The sequence below is a fragment of the Phacochoerus africanus genome, chromosome 15 (genome assembly GCF_016906955.1).
Source record: "Phacochoerus africanus isolate WHEZ1 chromosome 15, ROS_Pafr_v1, whole genome shotgun sequence".
In the NCBI taxonomy this organism is placed as follows: Eukaryota; Metazoa; Chordata; class Mammalia; order Artiodactyla; family Suidae; genus Phacochoerus; species Phacochoerus africanus.
In genome coordinates, this window is record NC_062558.1 from 32675723 (window position 1) to 32700041 (window position 24319).

General features: G+C 49.5%; 1 protein-coding gene across 3 annotated transcripts in view; it reads left to right on the top strand.

Moving 5' to 3' along the window:
* CUX2 (cut like homeobox 2) overlaps positions 1-24008 on the top strand; it is a 275020-nt gene extending 251012 nt beyond the window's left edge. For 2 of the 3 annotated variants that reach the window (XM_047760177.1, XM_047760178.1), the window contains exons 17-22: positions 3180-3982; positions 4732-4891; positions 13131-13403; positions 14648-14836; positions 16694-16967; positions 20839-24008. In XM_047760177.1, the coding sequence (XP_047616133.1) occupies positions 3180-3982; positions 4732-4891; positions 13131-13403; positions 14648-14836; positions 16694-16967; positions 20839-21631 (2492 nt within the window). In that variant the 3' untranslated portion in view covers positions 21632-24008. The remainder of the gene's footprint in view (positions 1-3179; positions 3983-4731; positions 4892-13130; positions 13404-14647; positions 14837-16693; positions 16968-20838) is intronic. The other variant, XM_047760179.1, reaches the window with a different exon arrangement.
* The last annotated feature ends 311 nt before the right edge of the window (positions 24009-24319 follow it).

The window sequence follows — 24319 nt, forward strand, 5'->3', positions numbered from 1 at the left end:
GCCTGGTCCCTGGAAGGGGTAAAAGGAAGCTTACCCTACCAGGAGCCTACACCGCCCCACCCATATAATCTACTGAACCCCTACTGTATACACATTTATTTATTTATTTATTCATTCTTGGTCAACTCCTGTAACAAGAGGCAGTCACTCAGTAAACATTTATTAGGTACCTACTGTGTGCTAGACACAGGTTACATATGTAGATGAGTTGCAACATTGGGGTGAAAAGAACCATGAGAAACAGTCCAGTCTAACTCTCCCACTACACAGAACAACTGTAGCCAAAAAGATGGAGATATACAGTTCCCAGAGACCAAAGGAGAATTCCAGGTCTCCTGACCCCTGTACAATGTTCTCCCACTGGGGGCACAGTAATAAGGCAGCAAAGAAACTAAAAAGGCAGCATCGCAGCAAAGGGAAACCTTTGCACAAGTGGTCCTGCCAGGGGGTTTCTACTCTGTAAAGTGTTCAACAGAGGAATAGTGCCAGGTTATCACCCCATGCCCAGCAAAAATGAAGACTGAGCAGAGAGCAGAGTCCTCCAGGAAGAAAATGAATGTGGCTGATCGCTGACGTGGGAGCCCTGCTTCTGGGGATCAAAGGAAATATCCAGAATGGGGACAAAAATTTATATACAAGCTATCTCTTTATTGTTGTTTCCAACAATGACAAACTAGAAACAACCTAAGTGTCTAGCTGTGGGGGGTCGAGTAAGAAATGCAAAGGGGGAAGTTCCCATTGTGGCTCAGCAGAAACGAATCTGACTAGCATCCATGAGGATGCAGGTTCGATCCCTGCACTCGCTCAGTGGGTTAAGGATCCGGCATTGCCGTGAGCTGTGGTGTAGATTGCAGACGCGGCCCGGATCTGATGTTGCTGTGGCTGTGGCGTAGACCCGCAGCTGTAGTTCCAAGTTGACCCCTAGCCAGGGAAATTCCATATGCTATGGGTGCGGCCCCAAAAAGCCAAAAAAAAAAAAAAAAGCAAAGGGTTTTTCTTAAGTGGCATATGAAGCCATTAAAGAGATAAGAACCTGAGGAGTTCCTGTGGTGGCACAGCAGGAATGAATCCGATTAGGAACCATGAGGTGCAGGTTTGATCCCTGGCCTCGCTCAATGGGTTAAGGATCTGGTGTTGCCATGAGCTGTGGTGTAGGCCGCAGATGAGGCTCAGATCCTGATTTTTTTTTTTTTTTTTTTTTTTTTTGTCTTCTAGGGCCGCTCCCGCGGCATATGGAGGTTCCCAGGCTAGGGGTCTAATCGGAGCCGTAGCCACCGGCCTATTCCAGAGCCACAGCAACTCGGGATCTGAGCTGCGTCTGCAATCTACACCACAGCTCACGGCAACGCCGGATCCTCGACCCACCGAGCAAGGGCAGGGACCGAACCCGCAACCTCATGGTTCCTAGTCGGATTCATTAACCACTGCGCCACAACGGGAACTCTTTTTTTTTTTTTTTTTTTAATGGCTGGATTTGTGGCATACAGAAATTCCCGGAGCAGGGATTGAATCCAAGACACAGCTGCAACCTATGCCAGCGCCTTTAACCCACTATGCTGGACTGGGAATTGAACTCATGCTTCTGCAGCGATCCAAGCCACTACAGTTGAATTTTTAACCCACTGCACCTCAGCAGGAACTCCAGAAGAACTTTCAGTCATAGAAAAAAATACTCATGTTGACACTAAGTGAGGGAAAACCAGGCTGCACTACCACACATGCAGTATGACCATCTCATGCACGTTGTTGGAAAGCAGATCAGAGGGAAAAACATGAGAAAATTTCATGTGGTTGCCTATGGGGGCGAGATTAGACAAGATTTTTTTTTTTATAGACAAGATTTTTGTTTTCATCTTTTTGTACCTTCTTAGCTCTTCGCAATAGGCGTTTATGAGTTTTTTTTAATTGAGGTAAAATTCATCTAACATAAAATTAACTATTTTAAAGGAAACAGTTCAGTGGCATTTCATATATTCACAATGTTATGCAATTTCAGCTTCTATCTAATTCCGGAACATCTTCATTGCCGCCCAAAAGGAAATGCAGTTGCTCCCCACCCTCTCCCTCCCCTGGATCCCAGGGAACCTCCCATCTGCTTTCTCCATCTATGGATCTGCCTATCCTGTGCATTTCATATGAATGGGAACCTTACAATATGTGGCCCTTCATGTCTGGCTTCTCTTACTTGACCTAATGTTTTCCAGATCCTTCCATGTGGTAGCATGTACCAGTGCTTCCTTCCCTTTTATGGCTCAATCATATTTCCTTACTCTATTACTTTTTAATTGGAAAGCAATAGAAATTATTTCTAAGAGAGCTGTGAGGACCTACAGGGGTGGATGCTGCACACAAGGTAATAAAGGAAGGACGATATCAGTCTGGGTTGGCCCAGGGGTGGGGAGACCCCAGCATGGGAAAGGCCATGAAGAGGGCAGAGGGGAAGCACTGTTCAGTTGTTCCTTTGTTTTATCACTTGTTTAAAAAAAAAAAAAAAAAAAGGAGTTCTCGTCGTGGCTCGGTGGTTAACAAACCCAACTAGCATCCATGAGGACTCGGGTTTGATCCCTGGCCTCGCTCAGTGGGTTAAGGAGCAGATCCGGCATTGCCATGAGCTGTGGTGTGGGTCACAGGTGTGGCTCGGATCCCACGTTGCTGTGGCTGTGGTGTAGGCCTGCAGCTGCAGCTCTGATTTGACCCCTAGCCTGGAAATTTCCATATGCCCCAGGTAGGGCCCTAAAAAGACAAAAGATAAAATAAGTAAGTAAGTAAATAAATAAGATTTTTTCACTAAATAATATATTGCCTATTTTGCTTATTTTCCAGTTCAATAGAAAACATGTTATTTTTATTTTATACTGTGTTCCCTCTTCTGGGACTTGCTTTTATTTGCATAGATGGATCACAGCATATGTGAAAGACAAGTCTTTTTTTAATGCTATATTATCCCCATGAGCATTTCTCCACAAATGCTAAAATCTCACTGTCCCCCTGATTTTCAGTAGCTGCCTATATATTCTGCCGCATGGGTAGACCATAATTTATTTAACTAGTCCCTAGCTGTTGGACACAGAAGTTGCCTCCAACATTTTACTGGTATAAATACTGTGCTGTGAACATCTTTGCCTTTCAAGCCATGCCTTGACCATGGGCCTCCAGCCACCCTGTCGTCTTTCCCACAGGGGAGCCCAAGAACTCAACAGCCCCCCTGAGCATCACCAATGGCACAACCCCTGCCAGCACCTCAGAAGATGCCATCAAGAACATTCTAGAGCAAGCACGCCGAGAGATGCAAGCGCAGCAGCAGGCCCTGCTAGAGCTGGAGGCAGGCCCCCGGGGCCGCTCCGTGCCTCCCTCGCCCCCAGAGCGGCCCTCGATGGCTGTGGTGAGCCAGAACGGGGCCCCGACCCACGTCAAGCAGGAGGACAGCAGTGTTGGCAGCGGTGGTGGTATTGGCAGCAGTGGGACCAGCAGCAGCGCCACACAGACATCCCTCACGGTCCTGTCCCCAGCCGCCTTCGTGCAAAGCATCATCCGGAAGGTCAAGTCGGAGATTGGGGATGCCGGCTACTTCGACCACCACTGGGCTTCGGACCGCGGCCTGCTCAGCCGCCCCTACGCCTCCGTCTCGCCCTCACTCTCCTCCTCCTCCTCCAGCTACTCCGGCCAGCCCAACGGGCGGGCCTGGCCCCGAGGGGACGAAGCCCCCGCAGCCCCGGAGGATGAAGCAGCCGGGAGCGAGGATGAGCCCCCCAGGGTGGGCGAGCTCAAAGCTGAGGGAGGTGGCCCCGAGGCGGGCAGTGGCGGGCGGCTGGCTTACTACCCGGCCTATGTGCCCCGCACGCTGAAGCCCACCGTGCCGCCCCTGACGCCCGAGCAGTACGAACTCTACATGTACCGGGAGGTGGACACGCTGGAGCTGACGCGCCAGGTCAAAGAGAAGCTGGCCAAGAACGGGATCTGCCAGAGGATCTTCGGGGAGAAGGTGAAGGTGGTGGGGCCCACCCCCCAGAGCTTGGGGGCCTGAGGCCATGGGACCTGGGAAGGGAGGCCCCCCCATCCTATGCCCGCGGTCTAGAAAGAAGTGAGTGGCAGGGAGCAAGAACTAGGCAGAAGGAGGATTCAGACCCAGGCCTGTGTGACCCCAAAAGCCCTTTTTCCTGTTTCCAGCTGTCCCTGGGTACTGGGGGAAGGGGAGCCACAGCCAAGACTGGCTTTCAGGGCCGTGGTCATTAAAGCAGTGAAATGCTTCCATCCAATTAGGAAATAGCCATTACCCTTTCTCCTTGGGTACCCTCCATCCCTCCCATGGTCCTTTTACTAAAGGGTTAAGGCTCAGCCCAGCTAGGCATCCCCTGATTGGTTGGTACCAATTGTGAAGTAGTTTTAAACATTACCTCTGTCCACAGCAGAAGGATGGGCAAAGGGTCATGAGCCCAGAGGAGGGAGAAGTGACCTGAATGAGAGACACAGGAAGGCTTCCTGGAGGAGGAGGCACTGAAGGGGTCTTGGATTCCAGGCAGGATTTTTAGATGTAGTGGAAATCGGAGGGTGGGGGCATAGCACAGGCACACCGCAGGCACCTGGGCAGTGGAGAACAAATGCGGGCAGCCCTGGCCTCTCTGGAAACAAGAGTGAACAATGGGCCCGAAGGGCCTTGGTGGTAGTGGTGGAGAAGATGGCCAGAGTCCCGGTGACCTGCTGACCTACCCTTCCTGCCCTGCCCATCCCCAGGTGCTGGGCCTGTCCCAGGGCAGTGTGAGCGACATGCTGTCCCGGCCGAAGCCATGGAGCAAGCTGACACAGAAGGGGCGGGAGCCCTTCATCCGCATGCAGCTGTGGCTCTCAGACCAGCTCGGCCAGGCCGTTGGCCAGCAGCCTAGCACGTCCCAGGGTGAGTGCAGATGGGGCCACAGAACTGCTGAGAGCCTTACTCTCCCGTCTGTGCAGTGGCCTTATTGCCGGTATCTGGCCTCCTCGGCATCCCCACTGCCCCAGCCACCATTCTTGCTGCTCTGGGAGAGTGTGGTTTGCTCCTGGTTGGTGTTCCTGCTTCCCTTTATCCTTCCTTCAACCAGACAGATGCATCTGTCACTGGTTTTAAACCTTCAGGTGATGCCAGGGTGCACAGAGCAACTGGAGAAAATACTTTGCATGGGGAGCCCCACCCTCCCATCCCCTGTCAGGAATCTGCTGATGGATCTCTTTTTGGCAGCCATCCAGCGTGCAGCCTCAGAATCCTTCTTAGCACAGGGCCTTGGTCAGCTCTTATTCACCCATTAATGCAGAGGCAAGGTGGGGTCTGAACTCTTCCTGGGTGAGGAAACTGAGGCTCAGAGAGTTGCCCAAAATCCAGAACCTGAGTGGAGGGGTTGGGGTCCTGCGCGACTCCAGGAACACAAGCTCCCTCTGTCATTGACAGTCAGTGGGCAGATCCACCAGGGCCCTGGTGACATCCGACCTGCCTGCTGAGACCAGAGAGGCAAAGACAAGGAGAGGCCAGACTTCAAGTCAAGGACCTCAGCTCAGTCAGTTTGTCTGTCTGTAAAGTGGGGATCAGTTGATGGGACAAAACCGTATCTCGGGTTCATAGAAATGAACCAGGTATCCATATGAATAATATCTGAAACATAATGTCAAGGAACAAAATCTTACCTCCCAGTGTGATTGTATTTTAGAAGTTAATGTCCACAGATAAGAAATGAAAAAAGGAGCCACCTGCCTTGGGGGAGGGGCTGCTCTGGGCTGGGAGGAGCCAAGAAGAGACTGAGAGAGGAGGGTGGGGTGTGCAGTCTGGCTGTCTCTGTTCCTTTTTTCCTTTAAAACAAATGGGGAAGGAGTTCTTGTCGTGGCTCAGAGGAAGTTAATCTGACTAGCATCCATGAGGACACAAGTTCGATCCCTGGCCCCATTCACTGGGATAAGGATCTAGTGTTGCCGTGAGCTGTGGTGTAGGTCGCAGACACAGCTTGGATCCCGAGTTGCTGTGGCCGTGGTGTAGGCCGGCAGCTGTAGCTCCTATTGGACCCCTAGCCTGAGAACCTCTATATGCTGCACGTGTGGCCCTAAAAAGACAAAAAAAGGGGGGGAAAGTTGAAGCTAATAGGGCAGTGTTAACAGCTGTTGAGGTAATGAGCCCAGAGAAGGGAAAGAAAACTGACATTTTCTTTTCTGTATATTCCTATGGCTTTGAAATATTTTACGATATAATTGAGGACTACTGCAACTGTTTTAATGATGGTGGTCACTTGTCACAGTATTAACTACTTGCAGTGCTTTTTTCTTCTTGAATCCTCACGTCAGTCTTGACCAGAGTGACTATTTGTCCTTCACTTTTACAGAAGAAGAAATCGAGGGTCTGAATAGCACAATGATTTGCCCGGGGTCACTGGCAAGTTAGTGGCAGAGCCAGGATTAGAGCACAAGCCCCATTAGCCGTCAGGCTCCCCTGCCTACTTGTGAAAGAGTCCCAAGTCCTTTTTTTTTTTTTTTTTAATTTTTCTGGTGTTGTGTTGTATTTTAATTAATTTTTTTTCATTTGTGGTAAAAATCATAAACAAAATTTACCATGTTAGCCTTTTTTTCTTTTTTGGCCACCCCACGGCACATGGAGTTCCCAGGCCAAGGATCAGATCCAAGCTACAGTTGCTCCAAAGCTCTAGCAGTTGCCCCACAGCTGCAGCAACACTGGATCTGTAACCCACTGTGACAAGCTGGGGGTTGAACCCACGTCCTGGTGCTGCAGAGATGCCACCGATCCTGTTGTGCCACAGTGGGAACTCCCAGCCATTTTTTTTAAGGGTACAATTCAGTGGCATTTTGTACATTCACTGTGTTGTTACAACCATCAGCTTTATCTAATCCCAGGACATTTTCATCACCCCAGAAGGAAACTCGTACCCATTAGAGGTCATGCCCACTCCCTCGTCCCCCAAAGCCCCTAACGACCAGCCTGCTTTCTGACTCTATGGATTTAACTGTTCTGGGTATGTCATTTCAGTGGACTCAAAATAATATGTGTCTGGCTTCTTTCACTTGGCATGTTTTGGAGATTATGCTGTAGCGTGTGTCAGAACATCACTTCTCTTTATGGCTAAATAATATTCCACTGGCAGGATAAGCCACTTTTTGGCCATTTTGAATAATGCTGCTGTGAACATTCATGGACATGGTTTTGAACACAAGTTTTTGATTTCTTGGGTTCTACTTTTAGGAGTGGAATTGCTGGGTCATATGGTAATTCTGTATTCAACTTACTGAGGAATTACCAAACCATTTTCCATAGCAATTACAGCATTTTAACATTCCATCAGCAACATGTGGTGGTTCCTTTTTCTCCACATCCTTGCCAACACTTGCTGTTTTCCATTTTACATCTTAGTGAATTTGAAGTGGTACCTCATAATTTTTTCTGGCATTTTCCAATGTATAATTGTTTTGTTTTTAATTTATTTGTTGTGGAAGGCTTTGAGGCAGGGATAGAGTTAGACACAGATGATCAAGAATGGTGTGCCTGGTGGAGGAAACAGCACAAGCAAAAACTAGGAGACAGGATCATACCTGGTTTGGGAGGGAAGGGGAGGGGAATGCAGATGAGAGTGGACAGCTTGTCCCCTGCTCACCCACAGATCAGGAAGCCAGGACCCCAGGTTTGTGGAGACAGAAATGTGAGAGGCAGCTGCTGGCCCTGGGCGGGGAGTCATGGTGGCTGATCTAACTAAGGCCCACACAGCTTAGAAACAGGAGAATGACCCATTGCCTACAAAGTCCTACCTTGTCTGGCCATGGGGGTGGGTCTGGACCTGTCTCAGTCCCTCCCTTTTTTTTTTTTTTTTTTTGCCTTTTTAGGGCTGCTCCTGCAGTGGAGGTTCCCAGCCTAGGGGTCAAATCAGAGCTGCAGTTGCCGGCCTACGCCAGAGCCACAGCAACTCAGGATCCGAGCTGTGTCTGTGACCTACACCACAGCTCACGGCAACACTGGATCCTTAACTCACTGATCGAGGCCAGGGATGGAACCCACATCCTCATGGATACTGGTCGGGTTCATTACCACTGAGCCACGACGGGAACTCCTTAGTCCCCCTTTTATCCATCACGTCCCCCACACCAGCCACCAGGGCAGGGACTAGTGCTGGAGCTCCTGCTTTAGGGAGCTGGAGTGAGCCAGGTGTCAGGGAAGGATTCTAAAGCATGCCCTCCCCTGTGCTGGCTGCCTGCCACAGATCCTGGTTTAATTAACCAGCCTCGTTAGAGATGCCCACAGTAGTTGACATCAGTATTCCAGGCACCGTGTCTGAGGCTTCTCAGAATTCTCGGGCAGTTGAGGAAGCCCCGCTCCCCGCACACGATCCCTCCGTCTCTCTCTCCCCGTCATTGTCTCTCTCTCCCTGCCCCCTTGTCTTTCCAGCTGTGTCTCTGTGTCTCATCTCCTCCATCTGTCTCCCTCTTCCCCATCCCTCTTTCTCGCTGTATCTTCTACCTCTGTTCACTCTGTCTCTCCCGCACTGCCTCTCTCCCTGTCACTCCGTCTCTCCTTCCATCTCTCCCTCACTGTTTCTATCATGACCAACCATCCAGTTTTCCCAGGACTGAGAGGATACCCAGGACTTGGGACTTTCTGTCCTAAAACCAGGAAAGTCCCAGGCAAACCAGTTGGTCATCCTGCTCTTCCCGCTTTTCCCCAGCCCCCTTCCCACACCCCTGTCCAACACCCCACTCAGGCCCCGTCCCAGGCAGCGGGACCCAACCCCAGCCAACCTGACTCTTCACATCTGGCCTCCTGGCCCTTTTAGTTTGTTCCTCCTGATAGAGTGGATTTCTGAATCTTTCAATAACTTTTTCAGAAAAGGTCCTCCAAGTCAGTGTTCTGTCTTGGGTTGGGGAGAGGGTAACAGTGGCAGGGGATGCTGGTTCCAGGCTCAGCATCTGGATTTATCTCCATCTCTTCATCCCACTCCCTCTCTGGCTAGAAATCTAGCCCCTTAGATGAGGACAAAAGTATAGATGGTTTTCCAAGAAGCAGATACCTTCAGAAATACTCCATTCTCCTCCAGCTAAGCCCAACCCACTCCCCTGCCGGCAGTGGGGGGTTGACACTTGAAACAGCCTCTCACTTTTCCAGGCTGGTCTTTCCCCACCAGGTTTTCATCTCTGCTGGTGACAGTTTTAGGGGGAGGTTTCCATGTCGGCTCCAGCATCACACAGATGCCACCTGGATGGCCAGCACTAGACATGTTGGGGGCAGGAGAGATCGTAGGGTCCTCATGACCCCAGACATGGCCTTCCAGCCACACAGGCCTGTGCCACTACCCAGAACTCTGAGGCTTCACTTTGCACCTTTCAGGGGTAATCAGGGGTCCTGACCGAAATTTATTCATTCAACAGCACCTCCCGCCTCCCCAGGCTCTGAGGCTAGCATGTGGTCCCTGCTTTCCAGGGGCTGGTATTTGGCAGATGAGAGGACCACGTTGGATGTAAGCAGACCTGAGGTCAAGTCCTGGTTTTGCCTCTAGCCACTCCGTGACCCTGACGTATTGCCTGACCTCTCTGGGCCTCGGTTTCCTTATCTGTAAAATGAGATGCTATCATTCCTGCCTCCTAGGGTTGTTATGAGGGTGACTCGTAAAACACGTAGCCATATGCAGGGCATGTAGTAAGTCCTCAGTGAAAAGAAGCTTCATGAGTTATTGTCCTCCTCATCATCATTATCAATGCCCTGTCTAGTAAGGAAAAGACTTATCATAAGCAGGAAATTACCGTGAAGTATGATAGTGTGTAGTCCAGTGCTGTTAGACCCCAGAGGTCTAAATGCACATGATCAAAGGGGCATTTGAGACCGGGTCTTGAAGGATGCATAGGAATTCAAGGTTGGGAGGAAGGCCTTCAGAACAGGAGGACCGGTCTAAACAAAGGCATAGAGGTTTAGAAGGGCCTAGGAGGTCTGTGGGGAGAGAGGTGACTGGGGGACTGTGAGTAGCTCCAGGTCTGTGGGCTGGGCAGGGACAAGAGAGTGCAGAGCCTTAAACACCAACAGGAGGCAGATGTTTCTTTTACTCTTTTTTTTGTTTAGTTTTGTTTTCTTTTGTTTTGTTTGTCTTTTTGCTATTTCTTTGGGCCACTCCCGCGGCATATGGAGGTTCCCAGGCTAGGGGTCGAATCAGAGCTGTAGCCACCGGCCTACGCCAGAGCCACAGCAACGTGGGATCCGAGCCACGTCTGCAACCTACACCACAGCTCACGGCAACGCCGGATCGTTAACCCACTGAGCAAGGGCAGGGACGGAACCCGCAACCTCATGGTTCCTAGTCGGATTCGTTAACCACTGCGCCACGACGGGAACTCCTTTTTTTGTCTTTTTTTTATGGCTGCACCCGCAGCATATGGAGGTCCCCAGGCCAGGGGTCAAATCGAAGCTGTAGCTGCTGGCCTACACCACAGCCATAGCAATGAGGGACCCAAGCCAAGTCTTCGACCAACACCACATCTCATGGCAATGTCGGATCCTTAACCCACTGAGCGGGGCCAGGGATCAAACCCATGTCCTCATGGATACTGGTAGGGTTCAGTAACTGCTGAGCCACGACAGGAACTCCCAAGGCAGACATGTCTTGTGCAAGGGGCAGTAGGGAGCCATTGAAGGTTCTGGTCCATGAGTGGTCTGATCAGAGTGATCCACTCACTGTCCACAGGGAAGGAAAAACCTATCTGGAGCAGAGAGAGACTCAGGATGTCCTTTGTGGAATCAAAGCCACTACAGGATGGTTATGGGCTTCCTTTACTTCTTCTTTATCATACATTTTTATGTCTATCTTAACAAATTTCCATCAGGTACCAGTTAAATTCCTTGTGGAAGAGGCACCTTTTTCTGCTTTGCTGGAAGGTACTTGGGATTCCTAGACCCTCCACCACCTGCCCCTCCCCATCAGGGGCACCTCCCGGGCATGTCCCCTGCCCTCCCTGGATTGTCAGGAGGCTCAGCTCACACTGGAAAGTCCAGTGGGCGACTGATTCCTCAAGAGGTGACCCCCATTATCTCATGGAGTCCTCTCGATGGCCCTGGGTAGGGTAGTTGCAAGCAGAGCCCTGCCTGTTTTATGGCCCCATTTAACAGATTCAGGAACTGAGGTTTGACAAAGTCATCCCCCTGAAAATATCCTCTAAGTGGTATTCTAAAATACATTCACACAAAATATCTTTTGACAAGTGAAAAATGGATTTAAAAACTCACTTTTTTGGAATTCACTGGTGGCTCAGCAGGTTAAGGATTCGATGTCACTGCTTTGGTTCTGGTTACTGCTATGGCATAGGTTTGATCCCTGGCTCAGGATTTTCCATATGCCACGGGTGTGGCCAAAAAAAATTTTTTTTTGAGAAACTCACTTTTGAACATACCAATGAACTGTGGATATCTTTTTCTTTTTCCTGCTTTATTGAGATATATTTGGTATATGACACTAAGTTCAAGGCATACAGTATAACGATTTGACAAGCATATTTATTGCAAAATGTGTACCAAAGTAAGGCTAGTTAACACAGCCTTCCCCTTATATAATTACCCTTTGGTTGTTATAGTGAGAATATTAAAGCTGCACTCTCACAGCAGTTGTCGAATATGTAATACAGGGTTGTTAGCTGCAGTCACCATTCTGTGTATCAGATCCCCAGAACTCATTCATCTTATGTGGACATCTTTTTATTACTTTTTTTTTTTTTTTTTTTTGCTTTTTAGGGCCGCACCCACAGCACATGGAGGTTCCCAGGCTAGGGGTCCAATTGGAGCTGTAGCTGCTGGCCACAGCCACAGCCACGCCAGATCTAAGGCTCACCTGTGATCTGCACCACAGCTCACGGCATCACCAGATCCGTAACCCACTGATCAAGGTCAGGGATCAAACCTGTGTCCTCATGGATACTAGTCAGATTCGTTTCCACTGAACTACAGTGGGAACTCCCTATTACATTATTTTTAATTGCAGCAGGGACTTAACGACATTTTATTTAGCTGATCTCTGGTGGTTAGACTGTGGTCATTGCCAACTCTTTTTTTTTTTTTTTCTTAACTTTTAATTTTGATATAACCTATTTTTTAACCAAAAAATTGAAACGATAGAACAACCAACTCCCTATGCCCTACACACAGATTGACCAGTTGCTAATTTTGCCATATTTGTGCTCTTTCTCTCTCAACTATTTGAGAAGTTAATTGAAGACATACATGAATACTTTAACACGTGTTTCCCAAGAATGAGAAATTTTACAATAATTCAATACTGTTATGTAACCCACCATCTGTATTCAAGTTTTCTTGACTGTCCCAATAATCACCTTTATATAATTTTATTTTTCCCTGTCCAGGATCAGATTCAGGATTACTTTATTTGTATTTAGTCATTATGTCTCTCTCTCTTTTTTTTTTTTTTGGCCACGTCCTCAGCATGTGGAAGTTCCGGGGCCAGGTATCGAACCTGAGCCACAGCAGCAACCCAAGCCACTACAGTGACAACACCAGATCCTTAACCCACTGCACCCCAAGGGAACTCCCCATCATGTCTCTTTAGTCTCCTTCAATTTGGACAGTTCTTCTGCTTCTCTTTGTTTTACAGTTTGACATTTTTGAAGACTAATAGCCAGTTGCCATAGTTGAGCTTTGTCTGATGCTTCCTCATAGTGAGATTCAGGCTGTGCACTCTGGGCAGGAAGAGCACAGAAGTGACACTGCGAGTTGCTCAGTACGTCATGTCAGGAGGCACCAGTCGTTGATCTGTCCTGTGATTGTCCATGCTCACTTGGGCCACTGGGTTAAAGCGGTGTCTGCCAGATAGCACTGCTGTAAAGTTACCATTTTTCCCTTTGTAATTAATACGTCTCTTGTGGGGAGATGCTTTGGGACTATGTAAATATCCTATAGTCCTCATCTAACTTTCATCTGCTGGTGTTCATATCCATCATGGTCCCTGCCTACGGTATTACTGTGGTGGTTGCACACTGGATCGTTGTCAATTCTTGGCCCTAACAAAGAAGCCTGCCCAAACCCTGTATGTCCATGCCAGATTGTAGTAACGGCCCTCTCTCTCTCTCTCTCTCTCTCTCTCTCTCTCTCTCTCTCTCTCTCTCTCTCTCTCTGTGGCCCACAGCCAGTCCCACTGAACCGAGGTCCTCACCATCCCCTCCCCCCAGTCCCACGGATCCGCCAGAGAAGAGCTCCCAGGAGCCCTTGAGCCTGGCGCTGGAGAGCAGCAAGGAGAACCAGCAGCCGGAGGGCCGCTCCAGTTCCTCACTGGGTGGAAAGATGTACTCGGGCAGCCAGACCACAGGGGGCATCCAGGAGATTGTGGCCATGTCTCCTGAGCTGGACACGTACTCCATCACCAAGAGGGTCAAAGAGGTCCTCACAGACAACAACCTAGGTACAGGGTGGCAGGAATCAGGGGTGCTGCCTCCCACCCTGCTTGGCTCCTACCTGCCTCAAGGAAAGAGCCAGCAGTGAGACTCCAGGCCCCCAGGGTCGAGGCCGCAGGTGCCGATCTGCCCTGGCGCACCCAAGACCCTCTGGGAGGCATCTGACTCTGACCTGGGTCTCTAGAGTGGAACAAAAGGGAGGTCAGTACGGGTCTGCTAGGACCTGTGACGCTTAGCTCACACCTTTCAAAACTTCCTTCCAGGAGGCCTTAGCTAATCCCAGTACCAGTGAGACACGAACACAATTGGATCCAGTGCTGAGGTCACAGAGGAAAAATCTGGATTCTTTACTATTTTTGAATCACAAACTCCTCCAAGGCTCAGATGGGAGTCCAGCCCCCCTCCCAGAGGGATGCACACAAACCCCAACTTTCCACTATGGTTTCTCTTCTAAAAATAAGACATCCTTATTTTAAACTACCAAACAGTGTAGGAAAAAGGGTTAAAATTTAAATAAATAAAATTCCCCCCACCTCCCAGTCACACTCCAGTTTTTCTGTATTTTTGACACTTTTCTGAACTCATAAGAGAATATATGTTCACCTTGTTTTTTTCTTTTTTCTAGATAGATGAAATTATACACATGCTGTCCTTCAGCTTGCTCATTGAAAAATTAGTGCTGTTTTGTGGACATGCTTCCACACAAGAATGAATAGACCCCCTGCATTCTTTGTCACTGTTGCAGAGTCTTTCAGGCCACAGATGCCTCACATTTTTTACCCAGCTGATGAGCATTTTGCTTGTTCCCAATTTCCTGCTGCCTCTGAAACTACATCCATGTGTGTTTTTGGGCCCTTGGCAAGTACAGCTGGAGACTAAATCCCAGGCCATGGAATCGCTGGGTCAGAGGATATGCATGGTGAAATTCTGTCAAATTACTCTCTGACAAGGTGATATTAACTTGTACACATGAAGTTTGCAAACAGTTTCAGGGACCAGCCTCACCCAAGAGTGAAGAACATCTAAATTATGAGAGCATTTTTGTTGGTAGCTGTCTGACCCCATCTCATATTTTGCAGAAAGGTCTCCTCCAGGTACACACTGGGTGTGGTCCCCCATGTGTCTGGTCCTCCTTTCTGAGTTAGTGCACACATTCCTTGGGTGCTCCTGTGTCTCTGGCCAGTTTCTTGTCTCTCCTGGGAGAACCTCTGCCCAGCCTGGGTAACAGGTTGCCCTCCTCCCCTGTCCCCAGGGCAGCGGCTATTCGGGGAGAGCATCCTGGGGCTGACGCAAGGTTCTGTGTCTGACCTACTGTCCCGGCCTAAACCCTGGCACAAGCTGAGCCTGAAGGGGCGGGAGCCCTTTGTGCGCATGCAGCTGTGGCTCAATGACCCCCACAATGTGGAGAAGCTGAGGGACATGAAGAAGCTGGAAAAGAAAGGTGAGCACTGGGTACTCTGGGTCTGGCCTCACGTGTTCCCATTGGAACCATATCTAGTGGTACCCCCAAATAAACCCAGGGTCCCAATGGTCCAGTCTCAGCCTGGTATGGGGCTGCAAGAAATAGCAATCCCACAGAATGTAATTGCAAACCATTAAAATTGTTACTACTTTTGCCCTGAAAATTCCAATACCCCATCTCTCTCAGCATACTTCCACAGACCCATAGCTACTCCAGAGTCTTTTGCCAACCTCATCTGCATATTCCCCAAAACTCCTTTTCTCTCTGATCCCTCCATCCTCTGCTCAGTTCCCTATTATATAACTCCCTTTACCCATTACCCAGATTCTAAACAGCACAGAACTAACCCAGCAAACAAGAATCCTCCCTTGTGAAAGTGGGCAAGATACTGCATATTCCTGTGTTGTCTAGTAGTAGTTTATATCCCTGAAAAAGTGAGCTGGCATTGAACAGCTGCATGTCCACCCAGTCTCATGCTATGCATGGATTCTGGATCTTAAAAAGCTCAGGGTCAAATTGGAGATAAGATACTAGGAGTTGAAAAGTTATCATCCAGGGCACCACGCAGTTCATGATGAGGGCCCAGGGTCAAGCCTGGCTCTTAGAGACCCACGGGTGGGCCAAGTCTGGGCTGTTAGCATCAGACAGCTGGACAGTTGAGACCTTTACCTGCCACTTCCTGGCTGTGTGACCTTGGGCAAGTTACATACCCTCTCAGTGCCTCATTCTACTTCGTCTGAAAGTAAGAGTCATGACATCTACCTCAGGACATTGCTGTGAGGATTAAATGAGACTTTAATACCTCACTTCCTTCATTCTGAGTGGACTTCTCCCCTCCCCACCCACCGCCACCCCCACCCCTGTCCCCAGATTTTGACAATTTGAGACTGAGATCCATCAGGCAGTTACAGTGGATGTTTAATGTTTTGGGAGTTCCTCGAGTTCCCGTCGTGGCGCAGTGGTTAACGAATCCGACTAGGAACCATGAGCTTTTGGGTTCGATCCCTCAGTGGGTTAAGGATCCAGCGTTGCCATGAGCTGTGGTGTGGGTTGCAGACGCAGCTCGGATCCCATGTTGCTGCGGCTGTGGCATAGGCCGGTGGCTACAGCTCCGATTAGACCCCTAGTCTGGGAATCTCCATATGCTGCAGGAAGCAGCCCTGACAAAAAAAGACAAAAAAAAATTGTCTTGGGAGTTCCTGTCGTGGCTCAGCAGTAATGAATGAACCTGACTAGTATCCATGAGGATGTTATGCTCAATCCCTGGCCTCACTCAGTGAGTTAAGGATCTGGCGTTGCTGTGAGCTGTGGCATTGGTCACAGATGGAGCTCAGATTCCATTTTGCTGTGGCTGTGGTGTAGGCCAGCAGCTGTAGTTTTGATTCACCCCCTTGCCCTGGAATTTCCATATACCGCAGGTGCGGCCATAAAAAAGCGAAAATTAAATTACATTAAATTAGTGTTCTGCCCCCACCCCCAGCAGAACCTAGTGAAATTTAGGGACACACTAACAATCAAGAGAATGCTGCCGAGCTCCCTTTTTTGAGCCCTTCCTGTCTGTGAGCCAGACCCGCTACAGATGTTAACAGTTATCGGGTGCTGATGACCAGACTCGAGGCAGGTGTGGGCAGGCAGGTGTCTCGGTGGAGGGATGAGGAGGAAGCGGCAGGAGAGAGAGGAAGGAGAAAAGGCTGAGACTGGGCGGGGTCCCTGCGTCTGGGGGACCAAGGGCTCCGAGGACAGGATGGCCGGCTGATGCTGGGTTCAGCTCGGGTAGCGCTGGGCCTCTGGTCGGCCCCTCTCAGCCCTCCCTGCCTCCCTCCCCCGCTGCCCCAGCCTACCTGAAGCGCAGGTACGGCCTCATCAGCACCAGCTCAGACAGTGAGTCTCCAGCCACCCGCTCCGAGTGCCCCAGCCCCTGCCTGCAGCCTCAGGACCTGAGCCTCCTGCAAATCAAGAAGCCCCGAGTGGTGCTGGCCCCGGAGGAGAAGGAGGCGCTGCGGAAGGCCTACCAGCTGGAGCCCTACCCCTCCCAGCAGACCATCGAGCTCCTGTCCTTCCAGCTCAACCTCAAGACCAACACCGTCATCAACTGGTTCCACAACTACAGGTAGGGATCCTGGGAGGGTGGGCAGGGGTCTCAGCTAGACCCCATTCCTCATCCCAGGGCCTGGAGGGAGCCCAGCGTGGCCTCTGGGAGATGAGGGGGACTGCGGTGCTAGGTGTTTAGAGTTATAATATAGCCAAGCCTGGATGTAAATCCCAGCTCGACCATTTCCAGCAGCAAGGCCTGGGCAAGGGACTTCACCTGCCTGAGCCTCGGTCTTCTAACCTATAACGTGGGGGAGTTCCCCTCGTGGCGCAGAGGAAATGAATCCAACTAGGACCCATGAGGTTGCGGGTTTGATCCTTGACCTCGTTCAGTGGCTTAAGGATCCGGTGTTGCCATGAGCTGTGAGGTAGGTCAAAGATGCGGCTCAGATCCAGTGTTGCTGTGGCTGTGGTGTAGGCCGGCAGCTGCAGCCCCCATTCAACCCCTAGCCTGAGCACTACCATATGCCATGGGTGCAGCCCTAAAAAGCAAAAACAAAAATAACCTATAACCATATGGGAACCATAATGGGATCTGCTTCCTATAGTTGTCCTGAGGATTCAATGGGCTAACGTACTTACCAGAAATACCTGGGTCATGGTATGTGGTAGGTGTTGATGTTATTGTCACTAGCTTATTACAGCTTTACCCAGCCTGCTCTGCGTCTGCCTGTATTAAGGGACAGAGAATGGTGTTTGGGGCACAGGCCTAAGGAACCCTCACTGCCCACTGAGCCTCATATCAGAGCCCTGATTTGGGTTCTTGGCCTCTCCCACTCCTGAGGCTAAAGGAAACCCTGCTGGCAGTGCCTCAGGCTCCACCCACCTCGGGGAGTCAGGGATTTCTTTTTCTACAGCCGCTTTGCTTCCTCCCACTCACCAGTTAGGAGAAGCTGACCTGCAGTGGGCTGCGCTGCCTGGGAGTTTAGTCCCAGGGCTGGCTCAGGCCCGTGACTGAGTCCAGCAGTTCCCAGGGAGACTGCAGAAGTGCTTCCTGAGAGCCCTAAAGGGAAGGCTTGACCATCTCTGAGGCATTCCCCACCAAGCCTCCTGAGCAAGAGATGTCTCTGGTGCCCCTGTGGTGCCAAAGAGGAGGGTCTCTTGATCCCCAAGAGAGAAGAGAAAGGAGGAGCCTTGAAGAGGGAGGATACCTGAAATCTCCTCTCTCCACAGCCCATGCGTGGGCGTCGCACAGAGCTGAGTTCAGGTCCCACCTTGGCTGTGTGTTACTGGGCAAATCACTGTACCTCTCTGAGTCTCATCCCTGTTTTATAAGTAAGGAAGTTAATACCCCACAGTGCTGAATTGAGGATCAAATGAAAAACTTCAGGCATAAGCACATTGTACAATACTGCTTATTATCTTGCTCTGACCCAGAACTTACCAATAGCAAATGACATAGGTCCTTAAAGCCTCATGCCCTCCTTCCCTCCCAGGGGGACATAGGGCCATACCCTCTCCTCTTGTTTCCCACAGGAGCTGAACCCTCTAATTTTAGCCAACATACTCATTCACCAAATATTTGCCATGTATGCACAGTGAGCCAGGGTCTGGAGATACAAGTGTTCAAAACCATCATCCCTGCCCTTAGGAAGCTTAACATCACAAACCAGATACTTTCATGACAACCTAATAAATGCTGTTCAAACAGGAAGGAATAGGGGGCTGGAGGAAAAGGGAATTCTACCCAGCAAAGACTTGATAGAGAGGTGGCATTTGAGCTGGATTTTGAAGAAGCAGAGGAAATGCCATTCCCAAAAGAAACCACTCTCAGAATAAGAGAATACATTAGTTCACTTGGTAAATCCTAAGTTTGAACAGGGGGATACCTATGGTGTCAAACCACTTTCAATTATACATCTGACTAATGCACTGAACTGGAATTTACAGTACAAGGGGGGAAAGAGTTTAGGAAAATTAGAAATAATTTGAGCACCTACTGTGTTCCAAGAACTAGAGGGAACAAGACAAGGTCTGTCTCATAGAGCAGAAGGGAAGGTCACTATTAAATGAGTATTTCTATTAATATATCATTACAAATTGCGGTGAGCTCTAGAAAAGGTGAATATTAGGATGTATGGAGAGCAAAAAATGACCAAGGAAGACCTGCTGTAGGTTTGGGCGTCAGGAATTGAAAAAAAAAAAAAAAAAGATGAATTTTTATTATGGTGTAAATGACAGCCTCATTTATACTTGATCTAATGAAGTTTGGAAGCTCTGATGACAGAGGTTGAGGCACTGAGCCACCCCCAAACACCTTTAAGTCCCACAAGTGCTCCCCCTGGTCCCAGCAGCTCTTCCCTCTAGAGGGGTCTGAAGGAGATGGCAGAGTCTCCTGGAAGGTGGGCAGGGCCACCTTTGTGGAGGGCTTAGGGACTGAGGAAGTGAACCAGATCACCCCTCACAGTGGCTCCAGGCTCAGGATGTTAGGACCAGGCCCCATCCCCCACCTGGCCAGGGAGCCAGGGAGGCAGAGCGTGTAGCTGGGTTCAGAGCCCAGTTGCACTGCTTGCTGGCTCTGTGACCGTGGCAGTCCCTGTGCCTCTCTGAGCCTTGTCACCTTTGTCAGTGGAAGTGAGGCTAGTATCGCCCTTATAAGGTTATTATGGAAAATAAATGAAATAATCTGCAAAAGGTGCCAGGCCCAGTACCTGATAAAGGATAAGTAGCCATTATTATGTTTATAATTAAAATTTATAAATGTAGTTTATGTATCGGTAACATGTACTATGTTATTAATATAAAGGTATTAATGTAAATAGGCAAAAGGCTACAGCATTGAGGATGCTGCGGAAGCTCTGTTGCTCTATGGCCTTGGATGAGTGATTGACCTCTCGGGACCTCATGCTATTAGGAAATTAATTCAGGGAGTTGGACCCATTCCTAGCCTTTCTTGCTCTACAACATAACATTATAAGACTAAGTTTCCCGCCAACAGCAGGGCTGGCAGTGAAGTGAAGAGAGAATGGTTTCTGGGCTGGGATTGAGGGTACCCAGGTTCTGGTCCCAGCTCTGCCTCTGTGTGCCTCAGTTTCCCCTTCTGGGCTGACGTCCAAGAGCCCCTCCAGGAGAGAAGCAGGAAATTATTGCCACAAATTAAATCTGGTTTTGGCTTTGAGAAATAGCATAGCACTGTCCGACAGAAATACAATGAAAGTCATATATATAATATAAAATTTTCTAATAGCCACATTTAAAAAAAAAAAAAAAGTGGGCATTCCCGTCATGGCTCAGCTGAAACAAATCTGACTAGCATCCAAGAGGACCCAGCTTTGATCCCTGGCCTCACTCAGTGGGTGAAGGATCCGGCGTTGCCGTGAGCTATGGTGTAGGTCACAGACACAGCTCGGATCCCGAGTTGCTGAGGTGTAGGCCAGCAGCTGCAGCTCTCATTTGACCCCTAGCCTGGGAACCTCCATGTGCCTTAGGTGGGGCCCCAAAAAATAATTTTTTTTAATAAAATAAAAATTTTTAAAAAACAGGTGAAATTAATCCAATAGTACATTTACAAATATAACCATCTCAACATATAATCAATATAAAAAAATTCTATCAATGAGAGAGCCACATGTGACCAGTGGCTACTGTACTGGTCTAGATTGTGAGCTTTGGAATCCAACAGTCCTGAGTTTAAGTCCTGGCTCTGCCACTTACTGGATGTGTGACCTGGGCCATTCACTCATCTCTGAGCTTTGTTTCCTTCTCTGTGAAATGGGGATAATAGCACCTACCTTGTAGGGTTGTTGAGAGGCCTAAGTTGCTGCACATGAAGAAAGTTAGTGCCTAGAGATGCCGCAGGAAGTGGGTGGGGTCAAAACGGTGCTCATGTGATTTGACTCCAGGGTTAGCTGGTCTGTCCAGCTCCTTGCTCACCGACGTCTCTGCCTCAGGTCCCGGATGCGCCGGGAGATGTTGGTGGAAGGGACCCAAGAGGAACCAGACCTTGAACCCAGTGGGGGTCCTGGCATCCTACCGTCAGGCCACTCCCACCCAGACCCCACCCCACAGAGTCCTGACTCTGAAGCTGAGGACCAGAAGCCCCCTGTGAAGGAACTGAAGCTTCAGGAGGGTCCCAAGGAGAGTTTCACAACCCTGCCCACCCAGGACAAGGCCCAGGTGAGGATTAAGCAGGAACAGACTGAGGATGCTGAGGAAGAGGTGGGCAGCCAGGACTCAAGGGAGCCGGACAAAGGCCAAGTTTCCCCCAAAGAGGTGCCTCCTGACCCTCTGGGTGATGGCGGACTCCCACAAGCAGCCCCAGGGCTCCTCCTTCCAGGCGGGACCACTTCAGCCTGCCCCTCGCTCCAGCCCCTCCAGGAGGGCGAGGGCGGGGAGCGGCTACACCCGGACCCTCTAAGCTTCAAGTCGGCCTCGGAGTCCTCACGCTGCAGCCTAGAGGTGTCACTGAACTCACCTTCGGCTGCCTCCTCGCCAGGCCTCATGATGTCCGTGTCACCTGTCCCCTCCTCTTCAGCCCCCATCTCCCCATCCCCGCCCGGCACCACCCCTGCCAAAGTGCCGAGTGCCAGCCCCACTGCCGACACAGCCGGGGCCTTGCACCCCAGCACCAAGGTGAACCCCAACTTGCAGCGGCGGCACGAGAAGATGGCCAACCTGAACAGCATCATCTACCGGCTAGAAAGGGCTGCTAATCGGGAGGAAGCCCTGGAGTGGGAGTTCTAAGGTGCGGGCGAGGGGCACACCTGGGGGCCGCCTTCCCTCCCTTCCTCTCCAGACAGGGCGGCATGGAAACAGAGTCATGCCTTTTGTCTTTTGTTGTAATCCTAGTTCTATGAAATGAGAGAGCAGGTTGGGGCAGGTGCCTCTGCCTCCTCTTTTCAGCATCCCTGCCCCAGGGGGCACCCTCTTCTCCACCCTGGCCTCCTGCAGCAGCAGAAGCAAAGTGGCGCCACGTTTTCACCTGGAAACTCCAAACTCTTTTAGAAAAATAAATAAATATTTATAGACCTCTTTTAGATATTTTAATAAAGGATCCTTTGGAATTTATTCCCAGCCGATGCTCTTTTGATATTACAGAGAGTTATAAAATCAGGATGCTGTCACAACTGTTGCGAAGTATACACTGAAGTTGTGTCATTTTTGCCACTAGATGAGATTAAAAGGAGACAATTTGTTCAAAGCCATCACAAAACACTCTAAGACTGACCAAAATTTAGATAACCTTTGAACCGCGGTTTTTTCCCACGTCTGTGAGACACAGTGCATTGCTACTGCCCTTCCAGAGACCGTGTTGAACAAAGAAAGTCCAAAAGACTCTAAATGAAAACCTTGATGCCGTTGAGGATGTGTTTCATTCTGGTGGTCTGTTTTGCAACCATGATGACAGAATGTCCCCTGCCGTTATAAATGCTATAGAGATGTGGGCTGTGGCTGACCATCCCGAGATGTAACATGGCATAAGACAAACTGCTACACTCCCTCTAGTCAGAAACCTGTGGACCGTGGGGGCTGGACATCCATCTCATCCATCTGTAGACAAGATGTGCTTCCGAATCCTTTGGAAAGCCAGATTGGGGGCGGGGTGCAGGTGATCGGAGGGTGGCACTTAAACCAGAGTGACCCCATTCCCCAACCTGAATCATGGCCACACACAGGAAATTTCCCCACTGGCTTTCCAGAGCAGGACTGTGGCTGCCACCTTCCCCTCCTCATGTTTTGAGAAAACAGCAGCGTTGGTTATCTAACAAGCACCCAGCTCAGCACCAGGCACCAAAAAGTAGATTCATTCAACTAGAGATCCCAGCTCCCCTTCTCACCATTTTCTTTCTCAAGTTGACTGGTGCTTTCTGGAAGGTGTCTGCGCCTCCAAGTTTAAGAAGAATGAAGCTAAAAGGTTGATTGACCACAGCATGACCACCATATCCCAATCTCCAGGTCCATCCTCCCGCCTTCTAACACATGACGTTTTGGGGAATGGAGACTTAAACCCCAACTCAGAGAAGCCCTCCCTCCAGCATCTTTGTTGTCCTGGTTTCTAGGGAGAGAGTTCCCAATTTGAATGGAACAGCCACCATAGTGGCTGTTGACTCTCTCCTGGTTTTTTGTTTTTTCATTTTTTGGGCCATCTCGTGGTGTGTGGAGTTGCCAGGCCAGGGATCAGATCTGAGCCACCATTGCAACCTGTGCCACAGTGTGGCGACCTGACCCACTGTGCTAGACCAAGGATCGAACCTGCGTCATGACGCAGCAGAGACACCAATCCTATTGCACCACAGCAGGAACTCCTCTCCCCATTTTTATTTTACTGTTTCTTTTATTTTTCTCAAACTCTGTGGGGAAGCTGAGTTGGGTGACTTTGCAGCTAAATCAAGAATGACGGTGGTCATAGTGGTGCCAACCCAATGCCTGGGGGTTTCAAGGATACAGCGAACATTTCGGAACTCAGGCCAGCAAAATCCAGTGACCAGAAGGGGACGGTTGAGGGCCGTTCCAGAAATCTCAACTCTCATGCATCCAGCCCAGGCTGCAGTCTCCACACCAGTCAATGAAGAGCAACGCAAACCCTGCAGGAAAAACCTCCTTTTCCATACACCCAGGCTATGCATTGAAGAGTTTTCCACTGTATACATTTTTATCCAGATGAAGGTATTTTTGTATTTTGACAATAGGAAACAGTGACCAATTTTCAGAGTCATCAAATCTGGAACAAGTGAAACATCTCCCTTTAGCCACCGCTGCCCTGTCCCAATTAAGGCACCCAAGGGGGACACACCACTTTTTACTGTTGAAACCCACACAACACTGAAATCCAGGCTTACATGCAGACTGCAGTTGTTAAAGGACTAAATCTGGCTTTTGTGTGACGGGATTTGATTAAGCACTTAGTATAGTCTTTTGAACGCGGAAATCCTGTTGTACTTAAAGCTAGCAGACCCGTGAACAACTTTGTCAGGTTCACGTCCTATAACGGTAAACACAGAACAAAAACCCACAAAACCGTTTCTATGAGAGATTGATGAACTTTGTTTAAATTAAAAAAAAAAAAAAAAGGAACACGTTCTGTAATAAACACGTCGCTCAATACAGAATTGTATAATAATGTCTGGGTCTCCTGCTTGCTTTGTTCTGGAGCTGGGGGTACAAATTGGGGGTCAGATCTGGCCCTCAAGTGTTTTACAAAGCGATATTTTTAAAAACTTTTTAAAATTCATTTGCCACGGTTAAAATGTAGGGGCTTGTCACCTAAAAATCGCAATTACCGGCTTCACTTGAAAAACCGTTAAGATCTGGCTACACTGGGCTCAAGTCTCATTGTGACAACAGGAAGCTGAGGAGGGGCCACTCCATTAGGACACGTGCCTGTGATGTTCCTTGGTCCACACCTGTGCCCCCTGCCCAGGTCCTGTGGAC